Below are 23477 nucleotides of genomic sequence, written 5' to 3'. Positions count from 1 at the left end.
GCTCCCGGTACGCATTTCCGAACGCACCCCGTTTCAGCGCACTTACCAACTCAGTGTACTAGTAGCAGGCTTGTATAACAAAGTCGTGCAGTACTGGGAACTGATGGTAGGTGTGGCACTCCACCTCAGCAATCCGTCTCCCAGGGGTCTAGCGCATTGTCTTACTTGGCCTACTTAATTATGGTGTCAATACAGAAAATATGAACAAAAAGAATATAGCCTACATGCATTTTTTTTTACTTTCATTTTAATATAATAAACATTACAAAATTAACATGGGTCAATGTCAATGCAGTGTACATCATAAAAAGTTAATTAGAAAAATATTTGACCCCAAACAGGATTGTAAAATGTCCCTAAATAAATACTCCAGGCCATAGAAGAAATGTTTTCCGTTTATGGCACATTAAACTCAAGAAAGACTAATGGAGCTACTGTACTTAATTTATCGTTTATTCTGAGGCCTTTTCACATGGAAGTGACAATTTCCAACGTGAGGCGATTGTTCAGGTAGGGAGGTATGGGTAAACTTACATCATAGGAAGGTTCAAGCGCCGAGCGGGCTCTCTCCCCTGAAACAGTGACCTCCACCAAGGAAGGCTGGACCTCACTTTGAGAAGCAACCACACCACTGTTCCAGGCGATGTGTAGAAACACATCTGTGTGAATGCAGGGAACGCAGAGCTCCCCCACAGATCCAAGTGAGTATGCAGACATAGTGTTGCTCCCCATAAAAGGCTTTTTATTTTCCTTCCATACAGCAGACAATGTTTTGGAATCATAAGTAAACACAGAATGATGTCAGATAAAATAAAATAGCTAAAAGATATATGCATCTTCATTCAGTCAGTGGTTTCAACGTGACTGTCTCGACACCGTCTAATCTCTGCTACTTAAAACGTGTAGAGAACCTCAGAAAATCTGATATGTTTAGATGGTTAGAATTTGTGCTATAAATATAACTCCTTTCTTGCCTGCATACTCTTAAAACAGAAAATCTTATTTATAAGTTCAAATATGTCAAATCAAAACAATGGAATCAAATAGAAATTTGACAGAACATGTTAGTGTGTAAGTTTTAGTTATCAAAGGGGTCAAATGTTTGGTTAAATCAAACAAAGTTTACAATGAGCTTCCATGTATTTTCTCAATGACCGTGGTTGTGATTTGAGTTAATCTACACGGCATCATTCCATCCAGAAGCCTCTCTTATGGTTAATAGCTACCATAAGTCTGTTATGCAGTGTCCTCTTGACTGGGTATCTCTGGTAGATGGGCAGTAGCAACAGGGAATCACAGGGGAGGGATTCTGGGAAATGTAGTTCAAAGGACTGGGGCCGGACAGCAATTTTCATCTTAATCTGGTCCATTCCCAGGATTGGTACACGGTCACAACCTGTAACAAACACTGGGAACAAACAGTGGAATAGAATATTACAAACTGCAATTTGGCCTTTAAGTTTAAGCAACAACAATTTTTAGATCAATGACATCACATTACAAGTGGGTACAACTCAAAGATTTTTGATGGTTGATTAATAAGTGGGTGGTATACACAGCTGTTCTAGCTGCTACTGTGCACTCAATAACATCAATAGTGTATTATATTGTAGCAAACATCCATGGGTGAAAGTCTAATCAAATGGATTAGTGGTAAATATTATTCATTTGTGAGTGCCAGCCCCATGCTGGTCTATCAAGTATCAATATCTATGAAATGCAAAAAGAAATATGTTGAAGTAAGATGTAAGGACCTTACTTTTAAACATGAGGAAAACCAGGGTTACAATTGTTCAAAGTGAATTAAAACCACAAGCAAAATTATACTTACATAGGAAGCTTTTCTTCTGATCTTCTGTCAGTTCTTCAAACACCTTCCAGAATGTAATGATGTTGGGATGTTTGGAGTGATACTCCCCCTCATACTCAGTGTTCTAGATGGAATTACAATAAATTATAGCAATTATTGCCATCTCATGTTTAATCCAACATAGTCAGTAAAATATAATTCTACATCTAAATCACTATGAGGTCAAGCCATTCTCACCGAGCTATGAATGAAACCACCAGAGGGCAGCACAATATCATAATTACATCTCCATTATACATCTTTTCTGGCTCAAAAGTAAGACAAGAACCGTTTTCAAACTAACCTTCTTCAATACATTCCAGTCGTATGCGTCTTGTCCCACCATCACTGCTTGTAACTCATCTGGTTGGAATAGTTCCACTGCATCTCTGTCACACACCTTGTAGAAGCCCTGCTTGAACGCCTCGAAGACTCGCTCCACAGATGTGTTGAATGTGTAGTTGACGAAAGCGTCAACAAACTCCTTCCTAGTAAACAGCAGACATAGATTGAAATAAATCAAAAGTCAAGGGATTAATTCAGAACAAAATATAACCGAGCAATCGTGTAAATTGTCAGCATATGAATACGTATGCTGCTACTCTGAGTGCAAAGGACCGTTGGCAGCTACAGAAATCCTTAATTAATTAATAGTTAAAACACATCGATTAATCCTTGACCGACAAATTTATAATAAGTTTGCAAAGTCCAATAGTCAATTACTGATTAATTAACAATGAAGAGGCAGTCCTAACGTGTATACTCAATACAATACAATTGCAATTATTTATTCATACTATACAGTTCTGTGCATACAGAATACTGTATAATTATGCTACTACCCTCTGTAAACATCAACACATTAAACATTAATTATTTCACGTGTACCATGCCTTCGATAAGAAGTCAGTGGGCATACTATATTCCATCATAACCAGAGAAAAGAGAAGATTTTGTCTGTAAATCTGCATATGCATAAGCAGTGACAATCAGCAAATGCTGAAACTATATGATGCTCCTAGTAGTAAAAGTTAAAGAAAATCTGGAATGAGCCTTATAGACCGTGAGCCAGGGGGGTTTGTTTGTACCATTTGGGGGATTAATGCTCATAGTGATTTTTGTGAAGGTATACATGTCTAGAGTCAGAAAATATGTGATAGCATTGCACCAGAGGTAGCTTTATTGGTGTTATCATGCATTTTATTATACAACAATAGGCGAAAATTACATGGGTCAATATATGAAAACATACAACTTAACCCCCTAAAATAAAATATACAAAATGTTTTTCCAATTGATTCTGGTACCTTTAGGTATGCTTGAGAACATAGTGAAAATCTAGTAAAATATATTTTCCAGAAAGGCGTCATTTTCAATATCTAATATGGCTGAGGGGCTTAAAATGGCCATATGAGCAAGGGGGGTTGGTCTGTACCACCTAGGGGGCTAATGCTCAAAGTGATTTTTGTGATGGTATACATGTCTAAAGTAAAGACAAGTAAGACGCGCAAACACGAGAAGCGAACACAGTTTATAAATTGCAATAACAACAATTAGCATAAATTAGCAATTATTGAGTGTGTGGTACTGTAAAATTTGTGAAAACAGGGCCGCCACGAGAAGGCTCAGCACCGCTAGCCCCCTATATATATTTATATATATGTTTTTTTTTTTTTTTTTTTTTATATAAATATTTTCTGTCTTTGTTGTTTTATACTTTTTTTTCTTCTTTTTTTTTTTTAGCTTTTTTTCATCAAGTTTTGTTTGAAATTTCTACAGTGACACTGACAACTGCAGTTTACTTTGCTGTCCATACCTCCACAGCCTAATAATCAAAATCATTGTCCAAGTCTTCAACGTCTTCATCTGAACTTTCCACACTCTCTGAGGTGGATGCCTGGTTCTCACAGTCTGCCAGTCTACACATGTCAGTAGGCTACACTTGAGGCCATTTGCACACACACATTTTGGGAGTGAACATTTCTTTGTACAGTTACAGGCCAGTAGATCCAGGACAGCATCAGGTGCAGGCTGGCCTTCCTTCCAGTGCACCACCAACTGTTCAGATTCCCCTTCTCTCTCCATCTTCCATCCTCTGCCAACAGGGCTGGGAACTTGTGGGTCCTGCTCCAAGCATCTTCTCCATATACCAGCCTGGTAGTTAGCTCGCTGTGCATGTTTTGTTAAACAGTCATTACATGGTGGGAGTTGATGACTTTCAATTTCACCTTTTTTGGCACAGAAAAGATGATACCTGAGCTCATTGATCTTGGTGGTTGAGGCTTTTGGGACATACATGAGACATGTAAATACCTCTAGTTTGTCCATCAGTTCTGGGGAAAGGTCCCATTCCGTACCCAACTCAAAGAATATGTCCTGTATTTCCCTGTTGCTGGTGAGAAGTTTTAGGGCACTTGTTTTCCCTTTGCCTGCAAAGGCACTTACAGTGTCACATCCAGTATATGCATGCAACCCAATGAGATCCCTACAAACCTCCAAGCCAACAGAGGCAGCAACTTTCCTGATGTCTACAAGCCTTGTACGGGTTCTTGTGCCACATTTCTGGAACAGTGGGGCCATAATCCTGTCACAGAATGCTAAAGACATAATGAAAACATCAGTGTCTTCTGAGCAGATGACTACAGACCTTGACCAAAGTCAGCAACAAAACCAGTCTCATTAAATTCATTGTGCATGAATGGAGGAATGCAGAATATAGATCAAAGCTACAGGGAAAGATTCTTTATGCAACTGTGAATGACACATGTTACAGAATTACGTCCCAAGACAGTGAGGAGGTGTCTGCTCTTCAATGTCAACAAGAAGAAGCAGATGGTCGCCTACTTCTCCATGCTGCCCATGCCACAAGAGAGGGATACCAGTCTGTAGTCATCTGCTCAGAAGACACTGATGTTTTCATTATGTCTTTAGCATTCTGTGACAGGATTACGGCCCCACTGTTCCAGAAATGTGGCAAAAGAACCCGTACAAGGCTTGTAGACATCAGGAAAGTTGCTGCCTCTGTTGGCTTGGAGGTTTGTAGGGCTCTCATTGGGTTGCATGCATATACAGTACTGGATGTGACACTGTAAGTGCCTTTGCAGGCAAAGGGAAAACAAGTGCCCTAAAACTTCTCACCAGCAACAGGGAAATACAGGACACATTCTTTGAGTTGGGTACGGAATGGGACCTTTCCCCAGAACTGATGGACAAACTAGAGGTATTTACATGTCTCATGTATGTCCCAAAAGCCTCAACCACCAAGATCAATGAGCTCAGGTATCATCTTTTCTGTGCCAAAAAAGGTGAAATTGAAAGTCATCAACTCCCACCATGTAAGGACTGTTTAACAAAACATGCACAGCGAGCTAACTACCAGGCTGGTATATGGAGAAGATGCTTGGAGCAGGACCCACAAGTTCCCAGCCCTGTTGGCAGAGGAAGGAAGATGGAGAGAGAAGGGGAATCTGAACAGTTGGTGGTGCACTGGATGGAAGGCCAGCCTGCACCTGATGCTGTCCTGGATCTACTGGCCTGTAACTGTACAAAGAAATGTTCACTCCCAAAATGTGTGTGTGTTGCAAATGGCCTCAAGTGTACTGACATGTGTAGACTGGCAGACTGTGAGAACCAGGCATCCACCTCAGAGAGTGTGTCAAGTTCAGATGAAGACGTTGAAGACTTGGACAATGATTTTGATTATTAGGCTGTGAAGGTATGGACAGCTGTAAACTGCAGTTGTCACTGTAGAAATTTCAAACAAAACTTGATGAAAAAAAGCTAAAAAAAAAAGAAAAGAAAAAACTATGGGCACATGTATTTATCTACAGTTTGAATTGGAATTTAGTGTTGAATACAGCTACTCAATGTAAACACTCCTCTCTCTTCGTTCAGTTATGTAGCACTGTCTAATCTCCACTGACTGGCTCTTTTTATACTGTGTTATACTGTGTCAATTAACTCAATGCACAGCAGCTGTTTTGTCACACTCAACTGTGAGTACTTGTTAGTTTGACTCAGGTCAGGTCACTGTGACATAAATGTCACAGTGACATTTTAGTACGGTAAAAATACTTCAGATGCATTACTTACACTATAGCCTAGTTCTATCACTATTCTGTCACTACCTGTCATAGATATTATTGCTGAAGATGCTATTTTTAACAACTTTTTTGTAAAATATATAGTATGGGCTATATCCTCACCATTTTTTAAAGAAAGGGGGTCAATAACCAGATAGAAACATGAATTTGAAGTAGAATGCTTCATTCGGATTTTGAAAACTGTCTTTTAACATGGGGTTATAAATGGAGTGATAACACACAGAAAGCTACCACCAGTGCAATGCTATCACATTTTTTCTAGCACTAGGGGTGTATACCTTCCCAAAAATCACTATGAGAATTAATCCCCCCTTCGGTACAAATGACCCCAAAAATGGGGTCCTGGCTCACGGTCTATTAAGGTAAGGCCGCATTAAGGCCACATTCTCTTTTTATGCACCAAAATTATGGAATACAATTCCTCAGGAAATCAGAGAGGCCAACTCCACCAACATTTTCAAACAAAAACTAAAAACACACTACTTCAGATTGGCCTTCTCCACCCTACCATAGCACTTTATTGAGGCTTCCCCAGCATGCATCTTTTTGTATTATTTTTCAACAAATTAAATATCTTAAATGCTTGACCTTCTCATGCCTATTTTTATCTCGATGTCTGACTTTATGCACATTCACTGTCTTGTATTATTTGATATAACCTATGACCTAACTGTAAAGCACTTGATGTATGTCCCGTCTGTGAAGCACTTTGAACTGCAACCCTGTATGAAAGGTCCTATATAAATAAAGCTTATTAAGGTAATCTCCATATCAATCACATATCTTATACATACTTGTTTGAGTTTGCGACAGGCTTTCCTTTTAGTTTCGGATCAAGTTCAACATTACTGCCGTCCCACGGAACCTATGGAATAAAATTATTAGATGTGCAAACGAAGGATCATTGCACCAATCTTGTAGATCAAAATCTTTAGTGAAATATCACCTAATTGCACGTTACAGAAAATGCACGAAAGTAGGAAATCGATCTACTTACCATTAACATTTCCCAGTATAGTGCTAAAGGTATACTGTATCTTCCCATTTTAAATCGATAGATCAATAGACTATATTCCAATCAGATACAGCATTGAATGCTGAAGTGATGAAGGCTAAACACCAAAATGTGTACATTGTGCTCACCCGTGCCAACTGAATAAAAGTGCCTTATGGACATTTCCGTGAATTATGGCAGTTCCTCTTATTGTAAGGAAATCTCTCTCCGTGTACATTCTACATTCAAATCTAGATGTCCTGCTTTTCAGCTGAATATTTACTGTCACATACATGATCATACGTACATGATTGATGATAGATGAGTCAACCTACCGTGAAAGTGATCAGCAGGTTGTCAACGACATCGTCAGTGTAGTCCTCCAGGATGCAACGCAAACTCCTAAATGCATAGAAAGTGTTCAAACAGAAAAAGGTGTTCATTATTACCTCTGCTCTGTGGGGAGCCACATTTTCTTCTACATGACAGAAATGCCTTTATTGCATGCACAATACATTATCTTGATTGATTTAGGTTATGTTCAAGCTTCCCCTAACTCATAAAATAAAAACAAGCCAATAACAGCATGGCTGCTCTGCGTAATCTGTAGCTATGAATAGCAAGTTACCAAGTGGGAGGTTTATGAACTAAGCAAAATTGGAATTTCCTTCTTTAGATACACATGTGACCTGTACCAAATTTCTGCCAGGTACAATAACATATTTGTGTCACCCAGTCTTACTCTGCAACTGCAGGTTCAAACTCCTTCATGTCGTCCAATGAGGGTTTGAAGTAAAGCAGCTTCTTGAAGAGGACCAATGGGAATGGCAGGTGAATGAGAATGTTGTTGAACATAGCCATGCCAACGAGAACCCCAAACAGGAAGTAGCTCTTCACCTCAACTCTGGGCTGTTGGCATAGATGTAGACCATCAGGGAAAGCAGTAATATATATTTTTTATTTTGAATTTAGGCAGAATATCAGACAAAACTATCATCTAATGAGGTAAGAGAATATTCAAACATACATCTTCTATTCCTTTCAGCTTTTCCTTTCAGGGGTCGCCACAGCGAATCATCTGCCTACATCTCACCCTGTCCTCTGCCTCCTTTTCTCTCACACCAACTAATTTCATGTACTCTTTCACTACATCCATAAATCTTCTCTTTGGTCTTCCTCTAGAACTGCCAGTGCCAGGCAAGAGCCTGGCAGTTCCAAATTCAACATCCTTCTACCGATATACTCACTATCCCTCCTCTGAACATGTACAAGCCATCTCAGTCTGGCCACTCTGGTTTTATCTCCTAAACATCTGACATGTGCTATCCCTATGATGTACTCGTTCCTGATCCTCTCCATCCTTGTTACTCCCAGAGAGAACCTCCACATTTTAGCCTCTTTAACCCTTAAACCTTTTCCTCAGTGCAAATATTCAAACATACATAAATGAGAAAAATAAATAATTAAAAACAAAGTACTAAATGACGATCACAGGCAAAAATAAAACAAGCACATGACATTAGGTGATTTCGAGCATGTGAATAATGCCTTACCTTGACAGGAAACCAGGCTAGTGTCCGAGTCTCATTGTACATGAACATCTGGGACTCTGGAGCCATCAGGTCATCAAAGACATGGAAGAAAAAGTCTCTTCTGTTGACTTCAGTCAGGTTCAAGTCCTCTTCAAACTGCACCTAAGAAATTTGTAGTGAAGGTGTAGGTGATATCTCCTCCTATTGTTACCTTCAATTTGAGTATTTGGCCTGACATTTGTTAAAGGACCACTTCACCACTCTTCAACCTACCAGTATCTTCTTCATATAATTGGTCCTCACTTTGTCCGTGTCTCATAGGAGGGCTGTGGGCAATTCAGAAACCTGCACACCAGTGACATCATTAGGCAGATGTTTTTCTAATTACACGGGCGCTTAGGACGAGTCGGCTCGTCTTAAGGCGTTTGATAATGCTATAAGAAAGCCTTGCAGTCGCTGTGTTTCATTTTTGGAAGCGCTCCGGTTGCTACGGACGCTTGCTAAGGCCTCGCCGAGTCGCCAGCACTGCTTCTGTTTCTCCATAGCCATTAGTTTCTGTATTAGCCGCAGCCTTTGCACGCTCCTTTCACGGAGAGACGGCGCTGTCTGTGGTTTTGAACATTTGTGATTATCCGGTGATCAAGATTGGAACATTGGCGTTTTCTAGAGTAAGGATTGGCCCCAAAACCAGACGTGTGTCATAGTGGAATTGATTCTCATCACGTGGCAACATAAGCACCACCACTTTCGTCCACCAGGTGGCACTCAATGTATATAATATATATATATTTTTTTTTAATCTAGTTTATCATGAGAATGATGGCTACCATTTTCGCATTGCAACTTTTCAGGAATAGAAAGCCTGCAGTTTCTATTAGCTTGGATTCCCCATTGATGATGTCACTGGTGGACAGGTTTCTGAACTGCCCACATCCCTCCTATCATGAGACACAGACTAAGTAAAAATAAATGGTCATGGGTTGAAAAGTGGTCCTCGTTAGAATACCATGTCATCAAGTCAAACAAGAAAAAACTAAACTATTTACCATTAATTCACCACGGAAAGCATTGTGGACAGCTGTATCTAGTAGTTTGAAGGTGTCCTCTACCAAGTGTGACCGTCTCAGCTTCAGCTGCAAGTCCGGGGCAGGGGTACCATCTGGGATATCAGGCGATGATCCAGCAGGCCACATCGAAGACCATTTATCAACCAAAATGTGTACTCTCTATAATCACAGAGAATTATCATTAATTTGGAAACATTAGTTTCCAAATTATTTTGGAACTTTTAGCAGACATACCATCAGACACAGGTTAGCCTGTTGAGCTAATCTGGGGCTAATACGCCCGAGACACATTTTAGGGGCCGAGGCAAAACATGAAGGCGTGGCAAAACATGAAGGAGTGTCCACTCCCAAATAGATATTCCATTGCTCTAGGCCGGGGTAGGTTCACACCTGGCAGTTCAATTTAATTCCATTTTATAGTGCCAGTGACACTTCACATACAAAAAGTTAAGACCCAACATCCATCAGTCATGCTCATAAGGGGTGCAGGCTTTAGTTCTGACACTATTATTGGTCCGACAGTCATTAGACCGACAACCTACCTCAAACCCTAACCTAACCATAACCTCAAGCACGGGAGCAGCGCATGTTCGAGCGCTAGTCCGACCATTGTTCCCGCATGTCGGACTAATGCTCCGTCGGAATTACCATTGGATCCCGAGTTATATCCTACAAATGTGTGTGTGTGTGTGTGTGTGTGTGTGTGTGTGTGTGTGTGTGTGTGGTTGTAATGCACATAACTCGAGAACTGTTTTACCCACCGACTCAAATTCGACACACGCATTCCACACCCCCACAGGGAGTGCAGTGCCAGGTATCGAGTTGGTCGGACCCACGCTTCTCCAGAACCACCACAAAAGGCTCTGCTCTGCCAGTGGGCCTAATGAGGCCAACTCCTTTCACCTGTGCAATTTACAGCCTCAGCCAACTGAGGCTCAACCAATAAGGCTCTGCCAGTGCCAGTGGGCCGAATTGATTTAAGCAATATTACACGAGAGGGTGTGGGTTAACGTGATTATTGCCACGACAGGGATGCAGTCAGGAACGATAGGAAGTAGAGTTCCGCAAGCATCACTGAGTGGCAATAATCACGTTAAACAACACCCTCGAGTGTAATATTGCAATTCTACCAGTTACCCTTAAAACTAAGAAAATCGCTGAAAGAATATATATTTTTAATGACAGATGTAGTCACTACGACCACAAATGTCCCAAGAAACTAGCTAGCCTAGCCACCGAGTTTGCTAGCGCTCTGGGAGAACAGATCAGCTGAATTCTTTGTTTTGATTAGGTGTTGAACGGTGCTGGTTTAACCCACGGCTAGAAGGCTGTTTAAACCAATCAGATTGCTTCCTCGAAACGACCTGTGGTAGAATGCCAAATACACTTTTCAGTTTGTAGTCTTCACACTACTGAACGGGTGCTACGACAACGTATATCATTAGGTTCCCAAGTTGCATCGTTCCCAAGTAGGCTGATGGCCGACTGCGACGGGCACGTAAAGGTCTAGTCTATAATAGTAAGATATTAAGTAAGTTTTATGTGTCTCATACCTTATACACCATTGATCGGCGTGTATCAATATTGAAGACTGCAATCTTGCAACCAGGATTTAACAGAAATGGGTAGCGGCAAAAGATGGCTGGAGTCAGTTCATCCTTAAAAAAGAAATCATCATTAATCATCAAACTGTAATAATACTTGTACCTGTGTATAATACCTGTAAAGGGTATTATATTTTAACCATTGATATATTATCCTGTGCTTTTTCGGGGAAATCTTTTCCCAACATCAAGAGGCATTGTTAGTAGTGATGTTACCCTGAAATTTGTTTTTACCTTCCAACTTGCGCACTGACGCCAGGCAAATGCATCTACAAATGGATCCACATTACCAGCGATTTCCTCCACATAAAAGGTACTCAGTGGGACCTTTGGGTACTTCTCAGATTTGTTTGCCTGTAGTATGAAAATGCAAAATTAATTGAGGTATAATAAATGTATAATATAATAAATTATATTATAGTAATAAATATAATAAAGTATAGTATAATAAATTAGGTAATAGGTTTTTGCTAAAAGGAGAAAATTATCAGATGAATTGGATCACACATACTTTCTCAAACAGAATAACTAAAGTTAATAATTTTAGAGATAAATACTGACTTTGTAGACTAGTTTGAGGACTTTTAGCAAGTATTTGATCCCTAGATTGTTGGTGTGCAAAAGTCCAGTTTTCAGCATGAAGGCCATGGCCTTTTTGAACACCAGGATGACCCTCAGCAGGTTTCCAGCTTCTAGAGAAGCCCACCAGCCTCCTGTAGAGCAGAACATCAATATGTATGCATTACCCAACACATTATGCACTGATGTTGAATGTCTGATCATTATGAAATGAATTATTATACACCCTTTAACCTCTTAAACCAAGTAAACTTAAAGTGAGTTGGCTCTGTAACCCACTCTACAACAAAATGACCTACAAGCTTCATTATTTTGCGATGCATTGTAGATCTGCTATTTTCGGCTAATGTCCTTTAGGCCAAGGTTATGTTATAAATTCCCTATTTTATCACCCTACGGAAAACAGATCTGTTGCACCTATTTGATAAAATAGGTGCAACAGATCTGAGATCTGTTGAAAACAGACTATTGTAAACAGCTCAAACAGCAATTAGTCATCCTTGCATATATCCACCAAACTACAAAATCAATATAAAAGAACAAGGGAAAACAACATGAATTGCTTACTTAGCGTTTCCAAGGTCTTCTCATTCAGGTCTATTATACAGATGGCCAGGGGTACCACAAAGTTCATGACGTGCTCCTCAAATTGGAGAAGTGGACATGTCAGAAGAATCATGAAGATCTCTGGTGATTTCATGACCTCTCTTGCCTCTATGATCTGATCCATTATATGAGCAAACTTTATCTACACAGGGAAAAGGTTAACAGTAAGATAACAGCGATTTGTACATGCCTATACCAATATATGGAAATATGTCCAAAAGCATTTCATAAAATATAGGGTTAAAGACCCAGGTGGGGTAGAGGTACAACTCTCCCCCAGAGGCCTAGGTTCCTCTGGCTTCATTGGAAGAAATTGCAGATTGAGGCTTTTATAAAAATGTCTGAGACCATTAAGGTTTTATAGAATCAAATAATACATTGACTGAAATATTTTTTCACCTACGTTTAAGGGCCTACTGAAAGAATGAGTCCTCAATCATCATTTGCAATTTTAGAATCTAGTTTAATCTCTTCTGCAAATTATACATTTGTTGTTAACTAGTTTGTCGATGCCATTTTTCAAGTTATGGACTGCAGCTTTAAGTAGAAATTCTGTTGCAACTGTGACAAAATGTCTGCGTTTATAAAAAGCACTGAAGTCTGACGTCAATATCGGTAGAGGGTGCAAATACACGGATTCATGTACTTTTTATTTGCATTGTAATCCCCATAGGGAGATAAGAAGTATGTTTAAAAAATAAACAAATCATCCAGGCCGTTTCACTCATATGGATATGAAGAATCAACTGACAGAGAAAACGCTATTGCTACTGCTACTGAATTAGTTACATTTTCACTAGAAACAGACCATCATACATGAGTGACCCTGACAATAACGCAGAGACTGGACCAGTGCTTATAGGAGACGATTTTAAGGTGACCCCATGTTATTCTCCATAGAGAAATTACTTCCGTGAACCAGGCAAGACCAGGGGATAAGCGAGTGATGTCAAGACATTATATTCTATACAAGCCATGTTAGCCTGACCTTTTCTTATAAATGTGATCTAAACATGTTCTGTGCCTTAACATTGTGGTATGATTAAATTAAGTATTGCCTCTAATAAGTCACTTGCAGTTAAGAATAATCTACTTGAAAATGGATTCATTATTGATTAGTTATTAACCCATTCTGACCCGAGATCAGATTCTAAAAATGTCTATTACATCCTGACAGTTTCATTATTAACCCATTCTGACCTGAGATCAGATTCTAAAAGTGTCTTCGATTTTTCAAAAATAGCAGATCTACAAGCTCATAGCGCGCCACCGAGTGGCGCGATATGAGCTTGTAGATCTGCTATTTTTCAATAGCTAAAGCATAACATGATGCCAACACCAAAATGGGTGCCCGCCCAGAATGGGTTAAGACCCCATGCCCGTCAGTGTGGGGTGTAGAAAGGTGAGGACGTAGCCACGTAGGACAGAGGCCCTACATCTGCCGAGTGCGAGCTCGTCCTAAGTGGCATAAAGACTAAAGTGGGAGAAAACTTAATTGGCTCTAAAAACAAAAAATATATCATTTAAACATGTACTTAACCTGGTCTTTGATCCATGGTCTTCTCAACATCAGGTCAAAGGTCCTATTGGCAATGTCAACATCCACCGTTAAGGCATCTATAGCTAGTGGGGGGCCTTTGCTAAGAGAGAACAAATAACATATCAAATAACAGCCACCAAACATGTGCTGACTATGTATCCACTCACAGCCAGTGTATAAGCTATCAGTTATTAATTTATAATGGAGTGTTGTAGTCGAGCAAAAAGCAGACTATTCAAACATGAAGAGTAAAAAACTAAAAATACAAGAGCTTATGCACATTACAACCCAGCTTATGTCAGGTCTAAAAAGGCCCAATGAGTGGCAGTGCATCATCACAGCTACTGCTCCAGATCTATAAAACATATTATGGCTGTCGGGCAGAAACCGAAAATGCATTTTTAGCCATTTTCCACCGAATATAACATAACATAACAAATGTAATTTATTGAAATTATTTGGTTGGTTGGTTTCTGCCCGGCAATATATTATTCTGGTACCTTAATCTACAGTATTCATGATGTTCTTTGTTTTAATTAAATGAATGTATTTATTATATTTATATGTCTCGTCTAATTATAATTACCTTACCTGGGTGTTGTGAAGCTAGCCACAAGGCACGAACTTGTATAAAACATCATGGTTAAGTATCTGTTGGTTTAACGACACATTGGACATCTCTGTGAATACTGCAGTGATGAATAACTGACATTCAACTTGTGCAGTGATCAAAAATATTGTAAAAAAATGAAAAAGGGGTGGACCTTATTGCCTCCTCAGTGCTTTTGCCCATTAGCACCCATTTCTGAAACTTCATCTGATAAAGTATCCCGAGTGGCTTCTGCACCTCACAATTTAATACCTTAATATAGTCCTAGAACAACGAAGAAAATAAAATAAAATATGCAACCAATCTCATTAAATTGAACTGGCAGACATTCATGTTATTACTACTTAAAATAGGTTTACAGCAGTACAGTACCTCAGCAAGTGCACAACAAATGTAGTTTGTACTCCATCCAGAGGATAAAACCATATCTGTTCAAACAAATGAAAACAAATGAACAATGTGAATCTTAATAATAAGATAGCATGAGCTAATGCTAACATTAGCCTTTTCTTACAATGGAGCTGCAATGGAGGTCTGCGAGCAGGGAAAACGGAAAAACATTAGTAGTAATCTCACCAATTCCGGCCGGCACAAGCCATTTAGTATTTACCACTTGTGGCCACACGGCCGCAGTCACCCACAAACATGGCTGATTGTGTTCGTTGGGAGTGCCCAGCCAAACGAGATAAACCGTAGATTAACCCCTGTCTCCACATTGAGACACATGGATATCCTAAAAATATGTATTTTTAAATTGGCTAGTTTAAAATTATTTTACACATCATTTTGTTTTATGGTTTGGTTGGGCGCTCCAACTGATGTTTTGGTGGGAGGCCGGCAGTGGAGGGTGATCATTGTCACTGAACTAGCAGAACTGAGAGATAGCATGTTTCTTTACACACATTATGCCTATGCACTGCCGATGAAACTATCAGGTGAAAATAATTGTCTGGCAACTAACTACATCATGTGTAATATCCCCCCAGTCATGTGGTTATCTACACCAGTACCTTCTCAGGCCGCAATCGCTCCAAAAAACAGTTTGAACCACCCGGAGAAGCACTTGGATTGTAGGCATTACATTTAATTTTCGACAGATAAATATTGTGAAGAAAATAGCAGATGAGCTTGTAGATCGGCTATTTTCAAAATGTGTGCATCTTTCTTATAAGAATTGACAATTAGGCCAATGTTTCACCAGTTTTTATAGTAGTTTGATGCAGTAATGGTCTTTTTTCTTAAATGGCAATGCCTGTATGTGTGTGTGTGTGTGTGTGTGTGTGTGTGTGTGTGTGTGTGTGTGTGTGTGTGTGTGAAACATTATAACAGAAAATGTGTCTACCTTTGGCTTTGATTGTGGGTTTATCAGTGGTCCACGACAGGTGAACCAGCTTGGGAGTCAGGCTCCCTTCCAAGCTTCCAGTTCCAAGCTGACCTTTCTCCCCATTTCCAAAAGACCATAGTTGGCCTGAAGACACCAATACGGTAGTATGGTAGCTGGAAGACCAAAACCACAAGACAACAGGAAAAAGATTTAGATATACCCTAGTATTCCAAATTATCACTACACCCCAGGTATTTTAATAAAGCAAGTGGTATGAATACATCAGGGTATGAATACATGGTATGAATACATCAGTAAACAGAATGTAAGGTTGAATTTTACAAAGAAAAAGAAAAGTTTGATTCTCGCAATCTATATACAGTACACGTATGATACTAACAACACTGCAGTGAACATACCTGCCACATTTAATCTGTGCTGCACGGCCATCAATACCCTCTACCTGTCTGGGTATCAGTTCATTAGAAGTGGAGTTGTGCCCAAGCTGACCTTGACTTCCCTCTCCAAAGGTGAATACCTTGCGATCCTAGGGTACAATAGGAACCAGCAATTACTAGAGTGTATGTATTGCTACATGTCGATGTTCAACTCATGCATAGGGAAAGGATAGTCAACAACTAAAAGTCACTTAATATGATTTAATGGAGATATTATGGTTCAATAGGATTTCACTTCAGTGGTTGAATAGAGTGCAACAGGGATGATGTCTTATTGTACGCCAGAAGCGGGAAGTTATCTTTGATATTTTTCAATGAATTTCTGCATTTGTAAAAAGGTAAGAAATAATTTTAACAATAGTTGAACCACACAAGAAATTGGAGTGAAAGGAATGATGAAGTGCAGTACCTTTGTTAAGATAGCAGAGTGTGCATATCCGCAGCTCATGTGGGACACTACTACTGTTCTGAGGGCAGGTACTACACACACATTGAACCTACCTGAAAAATAAATATATGTAGACAGAGGACATGATCATTTCCCCACAGAAATAAAAGTACAGTTAATTAATTGATAGATGCATTCAACTTTACAACAGTTTCAAGTTCAGACTTAATCTTTTCATGGTGTTGTAGCAATCAACAACTAATCTGTAGTCTACAAACAACTGAACTCCATCTACTCCAATCTGTTACTGCGCCGTCACTCATTATTGTGATCTGGGAATTGCGCTTAGTTAAGGGAACTACCGTTCACAATGACAATGAGCGGTCAACCGCAGCTTTATTATTTTATTCCTTAAGTTCTTTCTCATCCCAATCACAATTTATGACATTCTTTAATCAGCAATGGTATATGTGCCTGTCTGAATTCAGTGTTAGTCAAGTTATACCCTTCTCGTCCACCCGGTTGAGCCCAAGTTGGCCGTATTTGTTGGCACCACAGCAATACACCAAGCCTGAAAGAGTGAGGAACAGGGAGTGCATCCCTCCTGCTGAGATCTGGCTCACTGCTGTCCCAGTCAGAGCGAAAATCCGGGCAGGTGACGGCTGCACTGAAATGTCCTTCCCCAGACCCAGCTGACCATGACTGTTCGAACCCCATGTGAAGACATCTCCCACTAGAAAATAAAGCAATGAATTAAATGAAAAACATAAATACAGTCAGTTTTATAAAGCACAACACTGAGGAAGAGTACACAAGGAATTGAACCAGAAATGGTGAACAGTATTTTAATGACCATTTGTCCGTGCCCAAAAGTGTATCTTACTTATAGTTAAGGCCACAGTATGGGAGGTCCCGCAGGAAACCTGCACCACCAGTGTTTCCAACATCATGGGGACAGGTCTGTAAGTTAATAGAAATATCTTAACAAGAAAACATCATATTTTATATCACGTGTTGGAACTCAATCTAATTCTAATAATGTTATACCATTGTTTTAGTACATTTTCAAAAGGCAAAAGAATGACAAATATTTTCCAAAACAGCAAACATTGCAGATCTACAAGCTCACAACCCACTGTGCCATGTTGTGGGCTTTAAATAGGGCTTAAGTGGTTAAGCTGTGGTATTAAAAAGCAGTAATTTGCTTTTCAATATTATTACTACTCAGGTGTCCACTGTCCACTTAAAATCATAAATGGTGTGTGCCCATCCTGGATTTGTAATATGATGAACTTAGGTCTTACCTTGGTGTGTAAAGTTTGGTCGGACAACTGGGACCAGTACCAAGCTGTCCATCAACTCCTGCCCCCCAGGCATACACATCTCCAGAGCTGGTCAGAGCCATAGAGTGATCCTTACCACAAGCCACTGTCACAATGTCATTAAGACCCTCCACACGGCCTGAAAAACAGACAGTCACACACATAAGAAATGTACACCGGTCCTTAACCACTTTCAACCTGGCATCCCCATGTTTTTGAGAACTGTAATATACACTCGAATTTTGCCGCGCTTCGAGCGGCTCATCCTAGAGTTACGTTGCAGCGCAATATGGGAAGAAGAACATTGCGGGATTTGACTGACTCCACTTCATGTTTCAGCTGTTTTTTTAACCCAGTGTTGTGCCCTGCAGATGGGTTATTATTATTATTATGGGTTGTTAACTTGTTTTGTATTATTTTTATTAGTGATGCTGAAATCAAACTGCACATGCATGCGTGTGTGTGTGAGTCCATGGTGGGACTGGGAAATAAACAATGCGCAGAAGAACTTGGCAGACGACTGCGCGTTTTGTGGCGTGTGCGTGTGCCCCAGCGGCTACGCCTGCAGCCTTGCCTGCCACATCGGCTGAGGAGGGAGATCGGGCCCAATCCCCATCCACAGAGCTGGTCTTTGATAAGAACGAGCTCCTGGACTTGTACAGGCAGGCGGCGACAAGGAGCAAGGTCACAAGGTGGCCTGGCCAGCGAGTACTCTACGGCGTACAACAGCTTCGGCCCAACACAGTCCCAGCCCCAAGAGAAGCAGAGGCAGGCTGGTGTCAGGCTTCACAGACATCTTGTCGGACTGTGGAACACCATGTATTTTCTGTGGCGGCGCTAGAGGGCACCACCCCACCAAACGGTGCGGAGTAAGCAATGAACCCTCTAGTGTAGCCTACAAATAAATAGTGCATAATATGCTTTTATTTGGTCAAATGTCAATAAAAGCCAAATAAATCAATTGAACAGAATATTAAATGATGAGAATTACAATGTTGTGCACTGAAGATTAGACCCATCTGTAGCCTGATAACAACTGCACTTAAATAGAAAGACAGAAAATTATGTTTACATTTATGGTCTGTATCCAGGGAGCTGTTTACAATTATTTCTAACATTACGTATTACACATGTCCTTACTCCTTAGAGTTAAACATAGGGTTACATTATTTTGAGCTCACATCCTGTGAATACTGACGTAACTGCAGTGTCCCACAAATTGATACCCTGTCCTACTTTGTGACTGACAAGCTCAAATGCCCTATTAGTCTCCTAATAGTTTGCTTTCTGTTGTAAAGCATATACATTACATACATGGACATATGACGATGACATCATTAACTTGCGATGGTTCCCATCCCTATTGACTGAAAGATTATCCATTTATGAAATAACTAAAATATTGATGGTGTTTTTCATTTTAGTTATAGGGATAAGTAGCTCTGGTCTATACATTGACATAACAACGCGTCATCAGAGCGGAGGGAGGGGCGTCAGCTGCGACTCCGCGGCTCCGCCCACCCCCCAGGGTAAGATTTGTGATTTGTGATTTGCTCTCGTTCACTGCAATGCAATTTGCGGCATTTTCAAAACAATATTGCGCAGAGTAGCGATTATCAAACGTATTTGCAATGCCATACGTTGAAAGATCTGTTGCCCGCGGACAAGGCACGTTACCTCCGCAAGTTAGATATTATCGGCATTGTCCGTATGTGATTAAGGATTGGAAAAAGTTGCATTGGCAGCCATAGAAAATTCTGCCCAGGGTAAAAAACCGGATGTGATGTTTTTGGGCGTTCCTGTCTTGTTAAAAAACCGGCTGTGACGTTTTTGGGCGTTCCTGTCTTGTTTCGTGTCAATGTATAGCCTTCTACTGCTTCGAGCAGAATCGAAGCAGTAGAAGGCTATGGACCAGAGCTAAGGGGTAAGTATAATGTTTTAAGGCATATTTGTTTTATTAGCCAGGGACCCTTTTATATTTAATTGGATAATTTCTTAACGGCGATTAACATCCCTTCAGAGTCCAAAGCAGGGGGGCAGTCAGACAGATATTTTGTGAAGCCACAAGGAAATCGGGATTTCCTGAAAGTTCATATAATGGCCTGTTGTGGCGCTGTCATTGGGCCCAAAAAAACCCATAGCCCCATAGAAGTCCATGTATTTGGGCCCAACTTCACCTAGACTGTATTACCTTAATAAACATGGTCATGAATACTTTTTGCTTCCAGTCACTAGTTTAAAGTCTCATTTCTAATGTCATAATATTCTTTTTGGAAAATTATGGTCCCATTTATAAAAAAGATGACCATAAAGTCGCGCATGTTCTGAGGGGCGTGGCTACCGTTACAGTCTGTGATCGGGATTCCCCGAGTCAAAATAAAAACCAGCTAAGAAGAAGGGGGGAAGTCCCGCCTCGTTGTCTGGGCCAGCTGGGCCCAAACGGATCTAGAAAGATGGCGACTTACAATTCAAGGACTCAACTGACAGGCTTCATTTTACGTTCATGTTAGACCCGGGGAACACTTTGTCCATATTTTTTACAGTCTATGGTCCAAAGGTAACCCATTTGGAGCACACCGCTTGGCGCTTTCAGACCGAAAGTCAAAAGGGCTCCAGCAACGAGCGCAAACCACAAAGTAAACAAACTCGAGACTCGAGTCATGCCGACTTCCCCCTGCCGCTAGCCCTCCAAGCAGAACCCAAATGCTACTGAAGTTTCTGACATTTGTTCGACCCAGTGCATTGGGTCCTGTTCCACGTCGTCCATGCCACCTGATTAAAACATTTACTGGCTCATGTTTACATGTTTACCGCCTCCCCGCGCTCTTTGACGATATTCTTCAGTATGAGGCTTTCTGAATATGTAAAGTATAAGTACCCATACATGCCGCTGCGAATATCTCCTGTGGCGCGGAAGCCGTTAAGTATTTTTAATATATGTTTGCCCGATTTGGAAGCTTGGATTCTTCTTTTCCTTCCTTGTTTATTGACACCTCATTGTACCGCCTATCTGGCTAGCTAGTGGCGCTATAGCTATGACACAGCAGATCAGAGGCAGGGACGTAGCCTCACAAGCCAACCGCACACCGGGAGGCGGTACAATAAACGGTAAACAAACAAGAAGAAATAAAGCGACCAAATCGGTCAAACAAAGATTAAAAATACTTAACGGCTTCCGCGCCACAGGAGATATTCGCAGCTGGATGTATAGCTACTTAAAGTTACCGAATTCAGAATAACTCAAGGAAAATAATGGCGTCACATGCCGCGGGTCCTATTTTAGAGAGAATCTCCACTTCCGCATATAGGAATTTCCATACGAAAATACAGTAGTGAGCAGGGACCCAACGTAAAACTCAACAAAATATCAGAAAAGTTTTACGTAGGGTCCCGAAAGGGGCTACCCTGCCGCCATCCACATTGGTTGATTCTTTTAGGTGGACATTATTTTGGTTCGAACGGAACGAATATACAAGTTTGGCCCGCCCACCGACCGTTTAAAACTGTGATGAAGAAACTAAAATGTCACTTCTTGGGACTTTAAAATGTCGACGCCATCTCTCGTAGACATGTTTTTTTTTCTTCATACATAGATCATGTATAGCCCGAACATGTATAAATGTCTGTCAACGACTTTATGTATATAACAAAGTAAACATACATGAAACCAAGCTAATCTTAACTATAATCGTTACATGTGCTACTGCTACTGTAGACAAAAACACGGTAGGCTAGGCAGTGACTTGTGTATTTTTTGTTTCTCCCCCTAGCTCGGAGCGAGAGGTTCCGATTGGAGCCATTTATGATGACTCACCTGGCGACTTTGGATCGGAAACACGCTCTCTGCCGAGTTGTCCTTTAGAGTTGTTTCCAAATGACAAAACATTCCCTTTCCTAGTGAGAAATAAAGTGTGCCGCTTCCCGCAGGCGACGTTGAGCAGTAGTTCAGGTTTGTTCCACGACCACGGTTCAGGAGTCGATTTCTGGTTTTGTCCAATTTGTCCCCAGCAGTGCAGCTCCATCTTTAGGCACTTCCTAAAGGGCCAAAACTAAACTACTTAGCTACGACAAAAACTTAAAACACAGGGCCAAAGATGGCCGGCTTGTTGCCCGATAGAGAAATGCATGCAGCGCCAGCAGCACCAGAATGTGTCGCTTTGTTGCGGGAAGTAAACACGTGGTTGATGACGTTTGACGCAAACGTGCCAGTACGTCTACCCGCCAGAGTGATCTACGGCGCAACTTCACCCCTGCATAGTAGGTGGTGGAAAGCCTGGTGAGGCGAGGTTATGCACCTAGTATGCTGCACCCTAGGGCCATAGTAGATCCATTGAAATTTCCAATGGATCTACTCTGGCTCTAACACTCTGGTAGCTTTTATTAATCACCATCCTGTGGAACAAATGAGCAATTACTTTTGAAAGACATTCATGTTTATTTTATTATTATTTGTTATTGTCTCCACCAGGCCGAAGGCATGGGGGGAGAGTATGTTTTGCACTCCATCCGTGTGTGTGTGTGTGTGTGTGTCCGTCCGTGTGTGTGTGTGTGTGTGTGTGTGTCCGTCCGTGTGTCCGTGAGCAGCTAATCTCGGCCACCGTTAACCCAGTCGATGCCAAATTTTGCACCCACACTCCCTGGATGCCAACGATGAACCTCTGCCCCAAACTTTCCAGAACGGCCTGTTATAGCGCCACCAGGAGGCCGCTTTGTGCAAAACAAGTTTTTGCACAGTACACCTACAGATTTTGTCCAAACATCACGCAAATTGGTACACAGTCTCTCTAGAGCCATTCAACGAAAGCAGTCTTTCAGATTTCTCAGACTCCATCCTGATTGGTTAAGATTGGCTTCCAAAGTTCACAGGAGTGCTCAGTTTCAAACAAAATGCTGCAAATCATGAACACATCGCGTGATTTCCGTGAAATTGTGCACCCACATTCCCACTAGGCCGAGGACGAAATGCCACATGAACAATTTCAACTCAGCCTCAAAGTGGCGCTATAACTGGCCGAAAAGTGTTTTTACCTCTAACTGCACGGATCTGTGGATAACTTTGTATGCCAACTCCCTAGAGGCCAAGGAAAAACCTTTGCCTGGAATTTTTCACATCTGCTCTTTATAGCGCCACCAGGAGGCCGCTTTGTGCAAAACAAGTTTTTGCACAGTACACCTACAGATTTTGTCCAAACATCACGCAAATTGGTACACAGTCTCTCTAGAGCCATTCAACGAAACCAGTCTTTCAGATTTCTCAGACTCCATCCTGATTGGTTAAGATTGGCTTCCAAAGTTCACAGGAGTGCTCAGTTTCAAACAAAATGCTGCAAATCATGAACACATCGCGTGATTTCCGTGAAATTGTGCACCCACATTCCCACTAGGCCGAGGACGAAATGCCACATGAACAATTTCAACTCAGCCTCAAGGTGACGCTATAACTGGCCGAAAAGTGTTTTTACCTCTAACTGCACGGATCTGTGGATAACTTTCTATGCCAA

The 23477-nt window shown here is 40.9% G+C and overlaps 1 protein-coding gene across 1 annotated transcript; it reads right to left on the bottom strand.

The window, feature by feature from the left end:
• Positions 1 to 719: 719 nt before the first annotated feature.
• Positions 720 to 22081, bottom strand: LOC310864291 (putative E3 ubiquitin-protein ligase HERC6). The gene is made up of 23 exons (XM_083772927.1): positions 21791 to 22081; positions 17959 to 18115; positions 17538 to 17614; positions 17160 to 17387; positions 16676 to 16767; positions 16228 to 16355; positions 15827 to 15981; positions 14857 to 14912; positions 14639 to 14748; positions 14466 to 14525; positions 13875 to 13974; positions 12296 to 12476; positions 11711 to 11862; positions 11384 to 11503; positions 11099 to 11203; positions 9525 to 9704; positions 8500 to 8640; positions 7689 to 7855; positions 7282 to 7348; positions 6747 to 6817; positions 2154 to 2337; positions 1832 to 1934; positions 720 to 1408 (listed from the first exon to the last, which is right to left on the bottom strand). Exons 1-23 carry the CDS (start codon positions 21996 to 21998, stop codon positions 1188 to 1190), a joined length of 3063 nt encoding a protein of 1020 aa, XP_083629053.1. The 5' UTR covers positions 21999 to 22081; the 3' UTR covers positions 720 to 1187.
• Between the last annotated feature and the right edge of the window lie 1396 nt (positions 22082 to 23477).

Source organism: Protomyctophum parallelum (assembly GCF_964188405.1).
Source record: "Protomyctophum parallelum genome assembly, chromosome: 9".
In the NCBI taxonomy this organism is placed as follows: Eukaryota; Metazoa; Chordata; class Actinopteri; order Myctophiformes; family Myctophidae; genus Protomyctophum; species Protomyctophum parallelum.
The sequence above is the reverse complement of the archived record's forward strand: the minus strand, read 5'-3'. Positions and strand labels throughout refer to the sequence as shown.

Excerpts from the sequence above, each read along its gene's own strand:
- LOC310864291 (XM_083772927.1), bottom strand. The coding sequence starts at position 21,998 with ATGGAGCTGCACTGCTGGGGACAAATTGGACAAAACCAGAAATCGACT. Across the intron at positions 11,863-12,295 it reads GAAGACCTTGGAAACGCTAA|GAGGCTGGTGGGCTTCTCTA; the intron begins GTAAGCAATTCA and ends TCTGCTCTACAG. Across the intron at positions 1,935-2,153 it reads ACTGGAATGTATTGAAGAAG|AACACTGAGTATGAGGGGGA; the intron begins GTTAGTTTGAAA and ends AATTCCATCTAG.